General features: G+C 37.6%; 1 protein-coding gene across 1 annotated transcript; it reads left to right on the top strand.

Annotated features, from left to right (window-relative positions):
• Window positions 1-511: 511 nt before the first annotated feature.
• Window positions 512-12151, top strand: SECISBP2 (SECIS binding protein 2; the record flags this gene model as incomplete). Its single annotated transcript, XM_009576131.1, has 10 exons — window positions 512-631; window positions 1825-1957; window positions 4557-4726; window positions 6386-6437; window positions 6886-7015; window positions 9413-9633; window positions 10376-10530; window positions 11012-11213; window positions 11998-12084; window positions 12141-12151. Coding segments are annotated over 10 exons (1281 nt in total), but the record flags the coding sequence as incomplete, so codon positions are not given.
• Window positions 12152-17823: the final 5672 nt, after the last annotated feature.

Here is a 17823-nt window from a genome sequence, read left to right as displayed (position 1 = left end):
CAGTACTCCAGGTGGGGTCTCACGAGAGCCGGGCAGAGGGGGAGAATCACCTCCCTCAATCTGCCAGCCACACTTCTTTTTACGCAGCCCAGGATAGAATTGGCTTTCTGGGCTGCGAGCACACATTGCCAGCTTATATCCAGCTTTTCATCCACCAGTACGCCCAACGCCTTCTCTGCAGGGCTGCTCTCAATCCATTCAACCCCAGCCTGGATTGATACTGGGGATTGCCTCAACCCAGGACCAGAACCTTGCACTTGGCCTTGTTGAACTTCATGAAGTTCATACAGGCACACTCCTCAAGCCTGTCAAGGTCACTCTGGATGGCATCCCTTCCCTGAAGCCTGTCAGCTGTACTACTCAGCTTGGTGTCATTCACAAACTTGCTGAGGGTGCAATCCCACTGTCTATGTTCCATTTGAATTTAATATCATCTTCACTTTACCCTTTTCCATGTGTCTTTAAATATTTTCTCTTCCTCCTTGTCACCTTTTGTGTCTAAATTTCAAAGATCCATCCCCCCGAAGAGCCTTGGGATAGTCGGTCTCCCACACTGGATGGAACTCCCAAGGTGGATGGACTGTCACGGAAGCAAGCTTCATCTTCTATGTTAGAAAGAAAGAAAATGCAGGTAAATGCGTTCATGGTTGAAAATAAGTTTACAACTCAAAATGACAAACGAAATTACCATATTTAAATATAAGACTAAGTCCAAGCTCATTTGCGATTGTATTCATACTTTGTCATTCATACTTTGAGATAAGTGACAAGATCCTCTTGATTAGAAGTACTCAATGGTAGTAGTTGCTAGCCCCCAGTTTGTGATACAGTGTTCAGGAAAAAATACTAGCTTTTCATTAATGCCTGCAAGTTTCAGGAATCAGGAATCTTTCTTTCACCTGTCTTATTTGATCATGACATAAATCCAGTCCAAACTGATTGTCTTAAGGAGTTGGGAACCTCTTAAAAGTGATTCTGCTAGGCAGAGGCAAGGAAATCCAGTTAGCTTGGGGCAAGGAGAAGAACTACGGAGCAACAGTGAATAAGTAGTTGCATCTTGGTGAGTAGGTTCTGGCATAGGTCTGATGCAAGATGTGATCCTAGGCTTGGAAGGAGCAGGTCACATTCCTTAACCCTATTGTAACAGAAGCTATACTGAATTGATTCTCTAGTATAAGACTTCTGAAAGTACAAAATCTGTGAGTCATTTCCTTAGCATGTTCTGCCCTCGTAGTTTGCCCTTTCGTAGTCTTCGCTAGACTATTCATTTGTAATCTTCTTATATTCTGAATCATTGAATGTGGTGCCAAGTGCGGGACACCGCTTTTGCCTTCTCTTCAAAGCAGACACAAAGATTACTGCTTGTGAGGAGATGGTGCTTAAAGATGATGACGTCCCTTTTTAATAAGACATTGAAGGTAATGACATATGTGTGTTGCAATCACATATCCTGGAAGATTCACAGAGTAGTTTTTCTGTACTTTTAACAAAACTTTCAATTCTGGTAAGCCTTTTTTCTTTTTCAAAGATAGGTGGCAGTCTGACCAAAGTGGGAGCCTGACACAAAGCAGCTTCTTTATTAAAGACTTTATGCTTTTATGCTTTATTTGAGTAGCTATTCAAAAGTTATTTGAACTGTTTCCGATTTTTTTTATTTTTCACATTAAAGTTGATGTGTATTTAAAGATCAAATACTTTCATTGAATGAAGCTAAAAATCGAAAGTATCGTGGATGAAGATGTTTAGTGTATTACACACCATACAAAATACAGTCTTTACATTCTGAAATGGAGGGCATTACTAATTGGTACTGAACTTGTTCAGGAAACATCCAGGAGCAGTGGTAAGAAGAGTCAAATTCCTGTGCAGTTGGATTTGGGTGGCATGCTGGCAGTCTTGGAGCAGAAGCAGCAAACAGAGAAGTCAAAGCAGTCTTCTAAACCTGTAGTGTTTTCAGGTATTGGTTACGATGAAATTTCCTTTCTTTCAACTTGAGTTGTTTTTAAGTATTCAGATGTTAAATGTAGTCTGATTTCTGATCTGTAATGATCTCTGAATATGCAGGCAGGAGCACAGTTCACAAGATATAAGAGGAGATGAAGGTTCTTTTAAACAAAATTTTAAAAAGCAAGGCAATCTGAATTGTTTGGAGGAAGACTTGGGGAAAGAACAACCTTCAGGACAATGATTTGTAAAAGAATACCGTATATAAATATGAGAGGTGATTGAAATTTAGCTTTGACGAAAATACTAATGTTTGTGGAGGTTTTTGCTTTGTCTTAAATGTGTGTGTTACTGTTGTGATGTGAACCTGCAGAAAGGGGCTACACAGTAAGAAAGGCTTTCTTAAGCACCTCTGATGCTAGAAATCCTAGAGCTGTAACTTGAGTGAAAAAGCTCCTTTGCAAACACAGGGGTTATGTGAGAGTCAATCAGCCCAAGCCAAAGGATGAGTTCTGCCATGCCTGATAATTGTGAAGTAATTGCTGTTAACAAAATGCTAGGTTTTGGTGATGGAGGGAATCTTTCAGACCTTTTGGGTGCGTAACCAGGAAGCAGAAACAAATAGCTCAGTGTCTTTTTCATTGTCGGTCAATATTTAGTCTTGGCTATGTTAGTGTAGTATATTTTGCAGAAGAAAACATGATGTTTGCTAGAATTTAATGTTGATAAAATTTCTCTCCTTATTTCAGTAAAGAATTTTTTAAAAAATTATTTCAGAAAGAGAGCTAATCACGAGAGAATTCATCTCACAATATTTAATGTGATAGCTGAGCTTTTAAATAAAAAGCTCAAAATACCAAGCATTGATGAGATTTTCCTTCACTGAGAGAACTTGTAAGATGCTTTTTAAAATTCTTTTTCTGCAATTGATCTCTCTCTTCATTTGAGTCAGTCAAACTCTATGCTGCAGAGGTGCTAATAACCAGTTTTGTTTATATAAAATTATACAGTGCATGGATTGGCGAGTAGATGGTGGAGCACAAAGGTATGAATCACAATACCTGTTTTCTAATATTAAATTGCCTGTGTCTGAATCTGCTGCAGAAGAGAAATTGATGTGTCGTGTTCCTATACTGGAAGTATAAGGCAGATGTTACCTCAGCTTTATACTTTTTTCCAACATTCAGTGCACCCATTAAATTGATGTGTACCAAAATGTGGCATTGTGCTGATGAAGAGAAGCACAGTGAACAAGAAGGGCAAGGAGTGTGACTGTAGACAAAGTTATTTCATTCCACTTACATTATTTACCAAATAAAGTAGTATGCATGGACAGCATGGTAAAGCAGTAATTATTTGAAATTAAATTACGTTTTGGAAATGCATCAATTGTGCAAAATAACAGAAACTGTTAAAGCCATCAAGCTCAGAGAACTCTCTGAATTTGAAATGAAGAGGTGATGCACACAGTGAAGGAAATGCCACGTGTCAGCAGGATGTATACTTATGTATTGCTTCAAACCCAGATTCCATTCTTGTAGCCGTCTATGCTAAAATACTGCACAACGTTCTTGGTAGTGTTCTCAATTTGCCTTTGTTACACTGAGCCAAAAAAGAAAAGTTGCAGCGTAGAAGTTTTATGAAGTAAACTGTTTATGCTAATAGTACTGTGTGTTGGAGGATCAGCATGTAAATACTTGGAAGCAGTAAATGAAGATGGCTTAAGACAAGCTGCCAGAAGCTTCGGATGGTTTTTTAGGGGAGAAAAGTTGCCTGAGGCACAAAGGTGTCAAGCTCATTTCACTGATACTTACGTTATCCTCTTCATTGACTTGCTAATGTAACCTGGTTTATATTGCAGGTAACTGAAGTTAGTTAGTGTGAAGAGACAAAGTGCTCTCACATGATACAGCAATTCCTACTGATAGCGAGTTGAGAAGGGAGAGTAGGGTGTGAGGTCATGGTTTGGAAGGTCCAGTTTCAGTGACTTGGCCAGTCATTTAAAGCTTCTGTGCTCTAAACCCTCTGAAAAATGCAAGTAAAGTAGACATCTCCTGAGAGCTGTGCTGGTTAAGCAAAAGAGACTCAGCTGTAGCTTTGCATTACTCATTACCCATCTGCAAATGAACTTTATCCAACTTCATTAAGGCATAACAAGTGGTAGAAGTGCCCCAGATTATTTACAGCAATTAAATCTAAAATCTGTAATACTGCAACTCAGTATTTATCTTAACACAGTACAGAATCTGTGGAGGAGGAAATGCCATTACCATGAAACATGGAGATTCCTGAAGGTTTATCAAGCCAGCATGGCATGGTGTTGAAGGTAGCCTGGAGTGCAGCGTTTGCAGATTCTGCTTTTGAGAGTTCATGGACAGAGCTTGTGATTCTAGTTGTGTAATAAAAGTAGAGGACATGTCAGTCTTTTGGGAGAAATATCTTTATTAAATAACATTGTTTAATGACACAGGATTGCCTATAAATATTCTTAATAGCAACACAACACAAATTTAATGTATATACTATTCCTAATCCAGTCATTAAACTTGCATTGGATTCTAGTTTTGGTATTTGTTACAGTTGTCTGATGCAGACTTTTTTTTTAATCTCAGTTGGTGGTGCCATACCATTGCTTTCTAAAGAACCTGCTACAGCCACAAAAAGTCATCGGTTAAACCAAGGAAAGATGCCTCATAATCCTTTGGATTCCAGTGCTCCTTTGGTAAAGAAAGGGAAACAGAGAGAAGTGCCTAAAGCAAAGAGACCAACACCTCTTAAAAAGGTGCTCATATTTTTACCTTAAATAGTACAATATAGGCTAATGTAATTTCAGTATTACTCTGTGAGACTGTTAAACCTTCTGGTATGGAGATCTGCACCTAAGCGTCCACTTGTCTAAATGTTTAGCTTTCCTTGGTTTAAAAAAGGGGAGAGGGGGATGGGGGAGAAGAGGGGAGTCTTGCTAAATAGCATATACAAATTCCCCCAAAATATATTTTCTCACTTAAATCACTTGATAGCTGAAGAAGTGCTACTACAAAAGTGTCCACACATCATTGGTACAGGGGGACATCCAGAGAAATCTTACTTGGTTTGGAAAAGATATGCTTATTTGCAGGACTGGGGAGAATGGATTAAACAAAGGTAGTATTTAATGTTTCTGTGCTCTTCCAAGCCAGAATTTCAGCTGATTCTGCAGCAACTAGTGTTAGATCCACCTGGCGAATTCTCTTGTATCTTCCCTCTTTGCCCATTCACGTTGCTTCCTGTCATGTCTTCTATACAGAGGATTTTGATATACCACTCCATTGCTAGGTCACTTTTTGGTCTAGAACAATTCTTACAGAGCTAGTGAAGGTAGTTTAATGGTCATTCTGTGCTGCTTAATTGAATTTGAGAACTGTAAAATATAAACAACATATAACAAACGCGGGGAGGGGGGGCGGTGATACCGTGTCTTCTGGCTGTTCTATCTTCGTTCCATCTATTTTCCAAAGCAGGTTTGAGAAGACAACGATTGCTTTGTCTGTGTAATATCTGTGTTCTTTGTATGGTAGGGAGTTTATTTTTGTTCTTTGTCCATCTTTGACAAATGCAAATGGAGAAATTTACTTGTGCAATTAGATTCTGTGTGTAATTAATTACAAATTTTGGGTAGATTAGCTGAGCTAGTGGTCATATATACAATAACTGTTTCTTAGCAGCTATGAAAGCAGAGAAGGAAGTTGAGGTTCAGGAAACTGATTGTTGCTTTCACCTACGGTAGCATGTCTGGATCCAGCATATGTCTTACTTTCCTTCCCTCCGTGTACCCCACTTGGCTTAGCTATCCATGGTAATTTCCTTTTTTCTTCAACCAGCAAATTCAGAGACAGCAATCTATTAGACCGACTCAAGATTTTTAACAGAGGAATAAGGGCGAAGAGTAACTGTGCACATATATAAATATATATATATATATGTGTATTTGAGTGTTTGGCTGAATTGTTACAAACTGACAGTCTGAAGGAGAAGGATAAAGAGGGAGACTTTTTCACCTGCTTCTCTGCATTGAAGCAATTTGTTGCTTTAACTTTAGTTCTGCTCTTGTAGTTGATCCCTAGTAATTATTTTCTCCATCCAGACACTGGTAAATACGGAAAAAGTCCTTTTCTATGTAGATTTAGGGAGTATCTTTCCTTCTTTTTATGTGCAAATTAAAAAACCTCCAAATGTTGTAAACTTTGAATGATCCTGCCAAACTTCTTTATGAATGGTCTGTACGTAAACATGTGGTAAGAGAAACTGCTTTGTTATTGATATGACATGGAATTGATTTGGGTTTTTTGGTTTTGGTTTTTTTTTTTTTTTTAAGATTATTCTGAAGGAAAGAGAACAACGAAAACAGCGACACCTGTTAGAACAGACAGCAGTACCAAAAGATGAAAATAATATTTGTCAGTCTGCAGAAAATATTACTGAAGATGAAACACTTCTACAGGATAGTCAAGCAGGTATCTTTCAACAGAAGGCTATAATACAGTATGTAGATGGAGATCTGAGAGTAAGCGCACTTAGTACTTTCCAAAATGTGTACCAAATACTGCCAAATGAAAACTGTAACTTCAGAATTTTCTAAGATTCAGCTTGGGCTTATCTAGAGTTAAAGTATGCCAAAGCTGAGAGTCAATGTAGTTGAGTAATTGGGATTCTGATTACCATTCCACAACTTTTATGTCTGTTGGATTTATTATGTTGTAATGAGAGTCCCTGCATCTCTCTGGCAATTTGTTTAAAAAGAGGTATAATAATAAAAACCAAGAGATAAAAAGGTATGACCTGTTTCCCTACTACCACAGACTGTTGTAATACTGATGTAAAGACTCTTCAAGAGATATTTCACAAGTTACACAATGCTTTTTGGTCTGTCTTTTTATTGAAATATCTTTATTTACATGATAGCTGTTCCTGTAACACAAGTTGCTGAAGGGTTTCTGGAGAATACGGGGATCAAGGAATCTACAGAAGGTTCTATGATTCCAAAGCAGCTAACCTCCAGTCTTCCAAAAATCCATAGTAGGAATTTTAGAGAGTAAGTATTGATTGTATTGATGTCTCTTTTTTCACAGTACCATCAATATGGCATTTTTCAGACAAGATACTTTAATTGCATTCTGTGCAACACTAATTGGAGTTTAGACTGAAGGTTCTAAATATTTTTTTCAGTTTTTCTGCAAGCTGACACACAAACAAAGAAATTATATCCAGAGAAATAGTCTGTACATTGTTGTAATTCTCACTTCAAAATGCATGTTCTTTGAAGGAAAAAAAAAAAGATTAGAAATTCATTAGAGGCTGAGGAAGGAAAAGGAGCTGCTGTTGAAGTATAAGTACCTTATTTTAAACAAATGGAGTACCAGCTTAATATTTAAGAAAAAGAGCAGTTGTCATGGTTTAACCCCAGCCGGCAACTAAGCACCACACAGCCGCGTGCTCACTGCCCCCCAGGTGGGATGGGGGAGAGAATCAGAAGGGTAAAAGTGAGAAAACTCATGGGTTGACATAAAGACAGTTTAAGAGGTAAAGCAAAAGCCGTGCACGCAAGCAAAGCAAAACAAGGGATTCATTCAGTACTTCCCATCGGCAGGCAGGTGTTCAGTCATCTCCAAGAAAGCAGGGCTCCATCACGGGTAATAGTTACTTGGGAAGATAAATGCCATCACCCCGAATGTCCCCCGCTTCCTTCTTCTTCCCCCAGCTTTTTATTGCTGAGCATGACATCATATGGCATGGAATATCCCTTTGGTCAGTTGGGGTCAGCTGTCCCAGCTGTGTCCCCTCCCAACTTCTTGTGCACCCCCAGCCTGCTCACTGGTGGGGTGGGGTGAGAAGCAGAAGAGGCCTTGGCTCTGTGTAAGCACTGCTCAGCAGTAACTAAAACATCCCTGTGTTACCAATACTGTTTTCAGCACAAATCCAAAACACAGCCCCATACGAGCTCCTGTGAAGAAAATTAACTCTATCCCAGGCAAAACCAGCACAGTAGTACACCTTACTTATTTTTAGTGCGTACTTTGGTTTTCTGCTGCCAGACCAAATGGCAAAAATGTAAAGAATGTGACTAGCCAGATGACATTTTCATGTTGTGGCTAGGCAGAGAAATAAAGGGAAGATTTATGGGTTATTATGTGCAAACACTTTCAGTTTTGTTTAAATAGATGTGTATACATGTTCCCTTATAAAAGAAGAAATAGTCATTACTATATGTGAAGAGGTCAGAGATCCAGTTGTGACAGTTTAAAATAGTTACTTTACGTAAGCGGTGTTTTAACTTTCAGTTTTCCTCCCATAAAGACACCACTGGCCTTTTTGCAGTTCACGTTATAGTAAAAGTTAATATTGATACAGCCATTCTTTATCTTCCTGATGCCATGTGTTAGCTCTAATTTAACTTTTAATTGCATTAAAAATTACTTAATTTGTGTCTATGCCACACTCTTTTACTGAAAGCACAGTTTGAGTTGAATATGTACAGGGCAACTCAGTCCTACCTATTATAGGATGTAGAGCATTCAGCAAAGCTTATAATATTTTGTGTCTTTAGATTAGATTTTCAGTGTTTTAGTAGACTTGTCTTTGAGACTTTGTGAAATCAACTGGAAATAGTAAATAAAAACGCTTGTACCTTAAATAAAATTTTGAGATAATTGTATCTCTAAGATCCAGGATAGGTCTTGCGATCTCTTCTCATAATCTTATGTGATTTTGCCACTTGGCATCTTCCTGTTGACTGTACAGTTCAGATATCTTTAGTTTTTCTCTTTGAGACCCTTCTTTACTGAACAATTCTTTGTGTAGAAGATGAGGGGAAAAAAAAAACTTGAAACCCTGATCTTTCCCAGGGAATACTGGAAGGATTAAGTACATCTGGTTTTGTTCTTCCTTATGAACACCACAAGGCTGTAGTCTGATAAGTGAAATGGGATGACAGACAAAAAATATGAACGTAGGGAGGAGGAATTTGATCCAGGTTTCCATCTTTGTTATAAGTAGCCTTGTATTTATAGAAATAAATTAGAATTTTATACTTTGGTTGCTGTATTTTGATTTATATAGGTCAAAATAAATGCCCTGAGAAAAATGCTTCAATAGAAAAACATATGTACATATATATTTATTGGTATTTAAAAAAAAATATATATAGGTTTATTTTACATGTGTGTATGTATTTTTAGTATAGTTTGATAGGGGGACCAGATACCACAAGTGACAAAACTTTTTGTAAATTCTCAGCCACTGAAAAAAATCTTAAGTAAATTTTTATTTCATGTATATAACAAGTGTGTTTGGAGTGGAAATAGAAAAAAAGACAAAGATATAGAATAGAATAAAATATGTTTATATTTTACATATTTTATATATTGCATATTTATGTGTTACATATTTGTAATTTTAGGGTTTTTAACATTTAATTGATTCTTTCTTTCAGTTATTGCAGCCAGGTACTTAGTAAAGAAGTTGACAGTTGTGTGACAGATCTCTTAAAAGAACTGGTTCGTTTCCAAGATCGCTTGTATCAGAAAGACCCAGTAAAGGCCAAGATAAAACGCAGGCTTGTTATGGGTCTTAGAGAAGTTTTGAAACATCTGAAGCTGAAAAAACTGAAGTGCGTCATCATCTCTCCTAACTGTGAAAAGATTCAGTCAAAGGGTAAATAAGTTTTTTTTAAAAAAAAAAAGTTTGTTTAATAAAAGAAATTTAAAAAAGCAGGCTCAGTATATTGGCAGCAGTGTTACTATTGGAGGAACTTATTTGAGTAGCCTTTGAAATCCAGTCATATAAAGATGCCTTCCTTCTTCAGGTTGTTTACTGCTGTGCAGCTGAAGTGCGAGCTGAGTCAAGGCTATCTGGAGTGGGGGAAGTTTTCTGAAACTAGGATCTGGTTTAGCTATCAATTTGCAGTGCAGCGGCACAAAAGATTGCACTGGCACAGCTGAGAAGAGACAAAGGTTACTGATGCCAGCTGTGCCACCGCAAGAAGTGCTGCTTATCTTTTAGGCCACAGATTGACAATAAGTTGTCAGTGGTAGTTTGTTTAAAATTTGTTGTAATTATTGTCATTATTTTCTGTTAACTTTTAAATAATTTCTGAGCAGCTGGGTCTTTTTCTTAATACTAGATTAGACTATACTACACATATAACAAAACACAGAACAGTTGCAGTCTAAGGATACTGCTAATTAAGAATTAAGAAAAAAAAGTCAAATTCTCCTTTAAAAATGGAGATCTAATGCTATTATTGAGATCCTTGTGTTTTTTCCTATAAACTCTTGTAATTTCAAAATGCACCCATATTCTTGGGATACTTTTTGTCATCTTTTAACAGTACTGGCCTTTAGTTATAACCAGCTTGAATAGTGTCATTCTTTGCTAATTCTGTTGTCTGCTCCAGGTGGGCTGGATGATACTCTACACAACATTATCGACTGTGCCTGTGAACAGAATATCCCGTTTGTTTTTGCCCTTAATCGCAAGGCCCTAGGCCGCTGTGTGAACAAAGCAGTGCCAGTGAGCGTGGTGGGAATTTTTAGCTATGATGGGGCTCAGGTAAGTTGAAATATGTAGGTTCTTGTTTTTGTTTAGCTTTACTTTTCACCTGTAAGGGGGAAGAAACTCTGACTTTTTACCTGTAAGGGGAAAAAAAAATACTCTGACTCTAAGGTTTTGTTTGTTCGTTTTGCTTTTGCGTACTTACACTCTCTATCACAGGTCAGTGGCTGATATGAAAAATTGATTTTAGAAGTACAGCCACTCATTACTGTTTAAAAAAGTAGTTTGGCCATCTCTTCCTGACATCCTGTCCATCTAGATCTCTTTCCAAAATTTTTTTTTCAAGAGAATTGGTGTTTTTATAATTGCTTATAAATGGTTATAAAGACTTTTCATGTCTTTATACATACTTAGGTGCTCAACTTTTATATATGAACATAGATGTTCTGAATAAGGAATATTCATTACAGATTTTTTCATGGAGATGTTAAAACTTACTGTATGATTTAAGCTCTATTAATATTTTATATTTCTATAGGACCATTTTCATAGAATGGTACAACTGACAACAGAGGCCAGGAAGGCCTACAAAGATATGATAGCAGCTTTAGAGGAAGAAGCTGAAGGAGGACTAAGAGAAATCCAACCCAGCATCTTAACCACTGAATATGAAAAAAAGGGCGTATCAGAAACTGGTAAAACATCTTCCAAGGACTCTGATGAGGATGTACCAAATTACAGTGAGTATTTACTGACTTGGTTTTGGTTCAGTTTTCTTTCAAAGTCTCTTCAATTCTACCATTTTCACTGAAACAAATGACACCTGGCACTTTAGTGGTGAGTAAGGGGGGAAATTCTGCTTTTCTGTGATTTCCCCCCACCCCCCTAATTTTATAAACCTAAGATCAGCTCTTGCTGAGAAGGTCTTAGAGAAAATTCCTCTCTGAAATCCACTGATGGCAGGCCAAAGCAAACCTGCTTTGCTCAAGGAGGTTTAACAGAGCTCCTTATTATTTCTATTTGTTAAAAATCCTCTAAGTTTTTTTCTAGAAGTGCATACTTTGTAACTATAGTGAACTTAAGTGTTGTATTGAAGCCTGTTTGAGATGCATCTTCATGTCCAAAAGTGTTCAAGTTTTGTAAGGGCCTTCCACTTCTAGAAACATTCCTCCAGCTTTATTCATACAGTCACCAGACAACGACAGTTATCATCACAGATACTAGGCAACTTAAAACTTCTTTGAAAGTTTTGAAAACTTCTGAGTTTTTTCAAAGTTGGATCCACTTTCAGAGTTAGCCTTGCTTAAGTAGGGAGCTGGACACAAGGACCTCAATGGATCCCATCACTCCTAAAGCATTCTTTCATGCGTCGTCTGACGTCATGTGGTGTACATGCCAACATGCCCGTGTGCCAACTTATGTCAGCATTTACTTTGAGGAGGAAGTAGAGAATCAGTGTGATGTTTCATTTTAAGTTAATCAGTAAACTGTTTGTTGGTTTTTTTTTATTCTAATATTCCCTAGTTAAAATCTGGAAGAGAAAACTTGAAGAGGAGTATAACCCATATGCACTGGAACTGGAAAAGAGTGCAACTGCTGACATGGTGAACAGTAAACCTAGATCCAATTCTATTGGGCTTTTAATTTTATTTTTTTTAGACCCCTAGGAAGAGGGTAACAAAATAAAATAATTTAAGAAATAGCTGAAGTCAACTAAGTAAACTGTTCTGAATCCCTTTAAGCAAAATACACAGTGGAGCACATGCACTGGCTAATGCTTTTACATTCTATGTATTTGGCTGATTACTATAGCAGATGACAACAGCAAATTGTCAAGCCCTGAACTGGCTTGGTATACTTTAATGGATTTTTTATCACTAACACTGATTTGTTAGTGATAGAATATACCAAAAGAACTTCCTAGAAAAATAATTTTATTTGGGAAGAGATTCCATGAGCCAGAAGGTTGGGGCTTGTGGGGAGTTGCTTTTTATTTTTAACTCTTGTTTGAAGAACTTAAACTGTTTTTTGATTGTGGGTTTGTTTCTGTTTTTTTCTGCTAAATAGACCTGCTTAGGTAGGCAGGCTGGCATCAATGTCACTTTCTTCCAGTGAGCAAGAAATTAATTCTGGGCAGGCAGCTTGATGGAAAATAATTAAGGATGGCCATGATGACAAAGTTCCCAGTTAGCTGTGTGATATTTTGTTCTTCTGGGATCATATAGCAGGTGTGAGAGAGAGAGCATGGACTGCAAAGGTCTGAAATTCCTGAAGTGAAAATGCTCTGTTTATAAATTTTATAAAGTTGATCAAGTGTACAGTGATGATGTTTCTGATGCTACTGAGGCTAGTTTATCATAGGTCCTGCTTTGAAGTTAGAGGATATTGAAGCACAGCAAATGTGCAAGCCTGTTATCCTGTCTGTACCTTCTCCATGCCGACAGACTCCTCATTCCTTCAGTTTGGGGTTGTGTCGGTGTATATATGTAAGAGTTTTTGATCAATCTCAGTTTGTATCTAAGGTAGGGAAAATTTGTATCTTCTAAGAAATAAAATTTTAAGAACAAAATGTGCTCATAATGATGGTGAAGCACCTTAGTGGGAATGTCCTATATAAATACTGTTGTTTACAAGTGGCAGACATAAGAGGAGAAGCTTAAAGAAAGTAATTGGAGGATGCACATGTAACTTCTGTCAGCTGTTCTGAAAGATGATATCGATGCCATGTGCTGCTGCCAGCATTTCTGAAGCGTGTCTGTAGGTGCTTCACCACATTGAACATTTGTAGTGCAATACTTTGGAGAGTAGCTGCCTTCTTGTGAAGTTAGAAGTGATATAAAAACTTAAATAATTTTGAAATTCAAACAATTTTGTAGAATGTAAATTGTATAAAATCTGTTACAATATATTGATTCTATAAAATACTGTTGTGACTTAAATAAACTCTTCTGGTGGGCACCTAGTGATACTTGAAATGTCAGTTTGAGGAAGAACATCGGTAAGGGAAGCCAGCCTTAAGCTGAAATGAACAGTTGGTCAGTAGTTATGGTGATGATCTTTTTGTATTAGTTTCTTCTAATCTCAAATGGAAATTGAGGGTGAAAGATCCCAGTGATGAAAGATGGTTTTGGCCAGCAGATATCCTTGATCCAGAGGTAAGTTGTGATTTATTTGCACTTGTGGCACTTTTTGATACACATCTAAAACTCTGAAACTGCTAAACCTAGTCACTGCATGGAATGGGGACCAGTTGGTGAAAATCATATTTAACAGCTTTTTTTTTTTGGACATATTTTCTATTTTGCCCTACTGTAGAAGAGCATAAAAACTTACTTTGGAAATGTTGTAGGTTGTTCAAAATCTTAGGGAGTTATTTCCTGTTCTTCGAATGCAGCAAAAAAATTCACTATGAGGGGTCACAGCTGTGTTCACTAATTCTGTTACACAGATGTTTTTTCACAAAGTTGAGCTACACAAAAAACCTGGCAATCTTTTTTTTACTGCTTGCAGTACTTTGCTGCAGAGACAAGGCAAAGCTCAGCTATGTACATCTAAAACTCTGACCTCAGTCTTACAAAGCTTTACCTTCCCACTCAGCACCACAGAACTAGACGAAAGTCTGCTCCAAATCCATTGAATAAACAGAGGAGGGACAATTCAAGAAAAGTCTTCTTATAGTTGTCCTTTAGCCATAAAAGATGTCATAAGAGAAACACAATGGGGAAAAAATTCCATCTGAACATTGGTGTCAGAAGTCTGCATCATCATAATTTATGATTGCCAATGTGAAAAATGGGGAAAATGGTTTGTGTATAAGAATTTTCACCCTGCATGTGTGACCACAAGGTGGTCTGGTATTGAAAGAAAAAAAAAAAAAGGGTCATTCAGGAAAGTCTTAAGAGTGAGAGAATGCTTTCTTCAGTGTGCAAAGCAATCTAATTTAAGTCTTACCAGTTAGGCAGTAACCTGGGGATAAGTATGAAGCTTTCTACTCATGCTGGGAGCAGCTGTCCCCATGGATGCAAGCTATAGTGATTCTTGGGTGGCATCTTACTTGCTTCCAGATCGTTGAAAACCATTGAGAAGATAAGACAGGAAACTTGAATTATGTCTCAGACTTTATTAGATGCAGAAGGACAAAACTTTGAACAGCAATGCAGTAAAATAATTTCACTGTGGATTAAGTAGGTCTTCACATTTTCAGTTGTTCACTTGATGCAATTGTAGTCTTAGAACTCATTCAACAAAGAATTTTTTAAAGCTACCACAGTTATCTCAAGTATAGAAGAATAATTTGCAAAAAACAAAGAGTCTGCATTAACTTGGGTGCTTTGTAATCTATCTGTATTTTGAGCATTAGTCAGGAGTTCTTTATTTGGTACAGAAGCTTTATTACCAAAGGAAATGTGTTTGAACAAATGAACTTGCTGACACCAGAAAGGAATGCTCTTCAAAACACTGGGAACAGAGTATAGGGGTAAACACATTAAAAGAAAATAAATGGGCCAGTTTAAGTGCCTTTAAATAAATGTGATCCACATCTTCTTATTAATCTCTAAATCATATGCCAAGATCCTCAAGCCCAAAATTAACCGGTTTGCTTAATGAACTCAAAACAGAAGCCATATATAATATTATATTGTTTGAGCAGCACAAGTCTTACTGAGACCACTTTTGTTCTTCATTAAGCTGAAATAACTGGCATCAGAAAACCAGAGATAGTTCCAGCAGCTTGTAACTTAGTTATTTGGTGCAGTAAGAATATCCTCTTCCACCTCAAGCTTCAGGTGATTCGCCTGAATATCAATTTTAATGCCAGCACTAGCACTCACAAATACCTCTTTGAATGCTGTGATATTAGAGAGTACTGGGTAACTTGCATACATTTCTCCTTCTAGCCTGTTCATTCCTGTGTCCATTAGAGCCTGTTTTTCTTGTTGCAGCTTTCCTGAAGAAGAAAAATGTCAGAATGATGTCTTAATACTGCGTTAAAAATTAAAAAGGGGTTTAAAGGTTGCCTATACTGACTTCCACATGCAACAAGCATGTGTTGTATCCAAAAGTTACCAAAAGTAATCTTTGTTCTAACTGTTGGAGAAAAACATTAAAAGCTAAGTATGGACTGTTCTTTTTTAAAGGAAGGCCAGCTTTGATGGACAATACCATTTATGAAGTCCAGTAGTCACTGCAGTCCAATTAATCTATAGCTGGGATGAAATTAATCTATATTCAGTATAGACAGATTTACTGTGTAAGGGGCAGGACAAGAACTACTGACTGATCAGCGCTTGGTAAGTGGACTGAAAGAGCAAGCTGACATAACCGTAATATAAGTCATAGATAGAGCAGATTTTACTGCTGAGTGGGTCAAGAATGACGACATGTACAGGAACACTAATCACTTTGTTATAGAAATACATGGAGCTGCAGAAGCATCATAGACTATTTATAAGATTAGGACGTAGCGCATTATGTAGAAAGCACTGTAAGAGGTATGTATCTTTTCCAAAAATTCTTACCCATGTTTTCCTCCAGTTTTGCATCATCTTGTCATGTTCACTGATGGCACTTCTCCAGGTGTCAAATTCTTTGGTCCATCCATCCTGACCAGCACTATCTGAGAATTGTACATGGGATGATTACATAACTACATGATGAAGTAGGTTGATGCCTACTGAGTTGCAGTACTTCCTGTGGAGGATGGGGCTAGAAGGAACAAAAGCCACCATCTTGTCCTTCATTTTGCTCTACCTCCTCTCATGGTATTTGGAAATAAGTTCTATTCAAATAGTCATGTCTCCTCCCCTCTACAGCAGACTTTATAGCCTCCAGAGTGCCTTTGTCTGTGATTCGAGGTCTAGAAAATACAACCTATAAGTTAGAGTTCAAACCCATCTAAGAAGCACAGGAATGCTCCAGTTAGATCATAACAAGCCTGGGAAGAAGAATGATATGATACAGCTGACTATGACCAGTTTGTAATTTCCCCATTTTTTGGTAATGTTATGTAGTTATTCTTCATTCCATTGAGAACTTAAGAAGGGCTATCTTACTGCATCTTGACAAAATTCTAGTTCTAATCCTGTCTGCCAGTTTTTCTTGCAGAATGTAACACTGTGTGCCACCACCACTGTGGTGGTGACATACACAGATGTAATATTTTCTATTTATCCTTTGGGACACTAGCAACAGTATATAATGCTTTTGGAGCACAGTGACAGCCTCCTTCTGTTTTATAGTAGTTTAATTGAGATGCTCTTCATTCTGCTTCCAAGACAGACTTCAAAGTAATTGGAGTGATGGCAAGACAACTCACATAACTCCTACTGCTTTTCTCTGTCACTGAAAAAAGAAGGGTTGAGCTGTTCTTGACAAATTCATGTTTGTTATTAATGAGCTACTTAAAAATAATTCACTTTTTCCTTCACCCTGCCAAGAAAATCCATATTATAATCATCTTTGTTGCTCCTGCTGTCTTTTTAAAGACTATTCAGACCTTCTCCAGGCCAGGTAAGTTCTCAAAGCCAGCTGCACGTTGCATCGGTCAGTTCTGGGTACCCTGAAGATCTTGCACAGCTGCTGGTTAGCTAACTGACCTCCTGCCCGGTTAGTGTCCAAATGAAGAGGTAGGAACTGACCTCACCCAACTACAGGTGATTTACAAATCATCTGATTTTTAAAAATCCTGGGTAGTGGTGGGTTCTCTTTACCATCTGACTTCTTGGCATTAAAGAGTTTTTCTACATTACCCTGTAGAGTTCTGGCAGGGTACCTATTTTTAACTCTCTAGTACTCATCTGGCTTCCAACTTGTCTCCATTAGTTTAGCAGTTCTAGTTTCATTTCTAGATCATAACTGCTAATTTACAGATTAGTCCTTTGTGAGAGGGGGTGGAAGAATGAATTTTTATGGCTCTAAAACTTCTTCATAAACAATTGAAGAGGATACTAATACAGTAAGCAAGAGTTACCATCTTCAGATATGTGCATGGGTGAAAATTACAGAGCTTTCCTCATACCAGGGTCAGCCCAAACACAGCATACATTCAAAACCAGCCTACCTTTATCTTCCACTGTGATGTGCACTTCTGATGTTGCGTTCCCAACTTTTGAGATGAATGAACACTTATATTCTGTATTTTCTGATACTGAATCTTTCACCCAACTTAGAACGTGCACTCTGCCATCAAACAGCATATGAGATTGCTCAGTGATGCATGCCCTCATCTTCTGTCCGTTCTTCTTCCAGACAAAATAGGAGTCATCCGGACCTGTAAAAATGTCAGTCAGCTTATTTTGCAAGAAAATACAAAATGAGTCTTTGAAAAGAAAACAAAAGCCTAAGACCTCA

The sequence above is a fragment of the Fulmarus glacialis genome, unplaced genomic scaffold (genome assembly GCF_000690835.1).
Source record: "Fulmarus glacialis isolate BGI_N327 unplaced genomic scaffold, ASM69083v1 scaffold12124, whole genome shotgun sequence".
Lineage (NCBI taxonomy): Eukaryota > Metazoa > Chordata > Aves > Procellariiformes > Procellariidae > Fulmarus > Fulmarus glacialis.
This window is presented reverse-complemented; position numbering and strand designations above follow the sequence as displayed.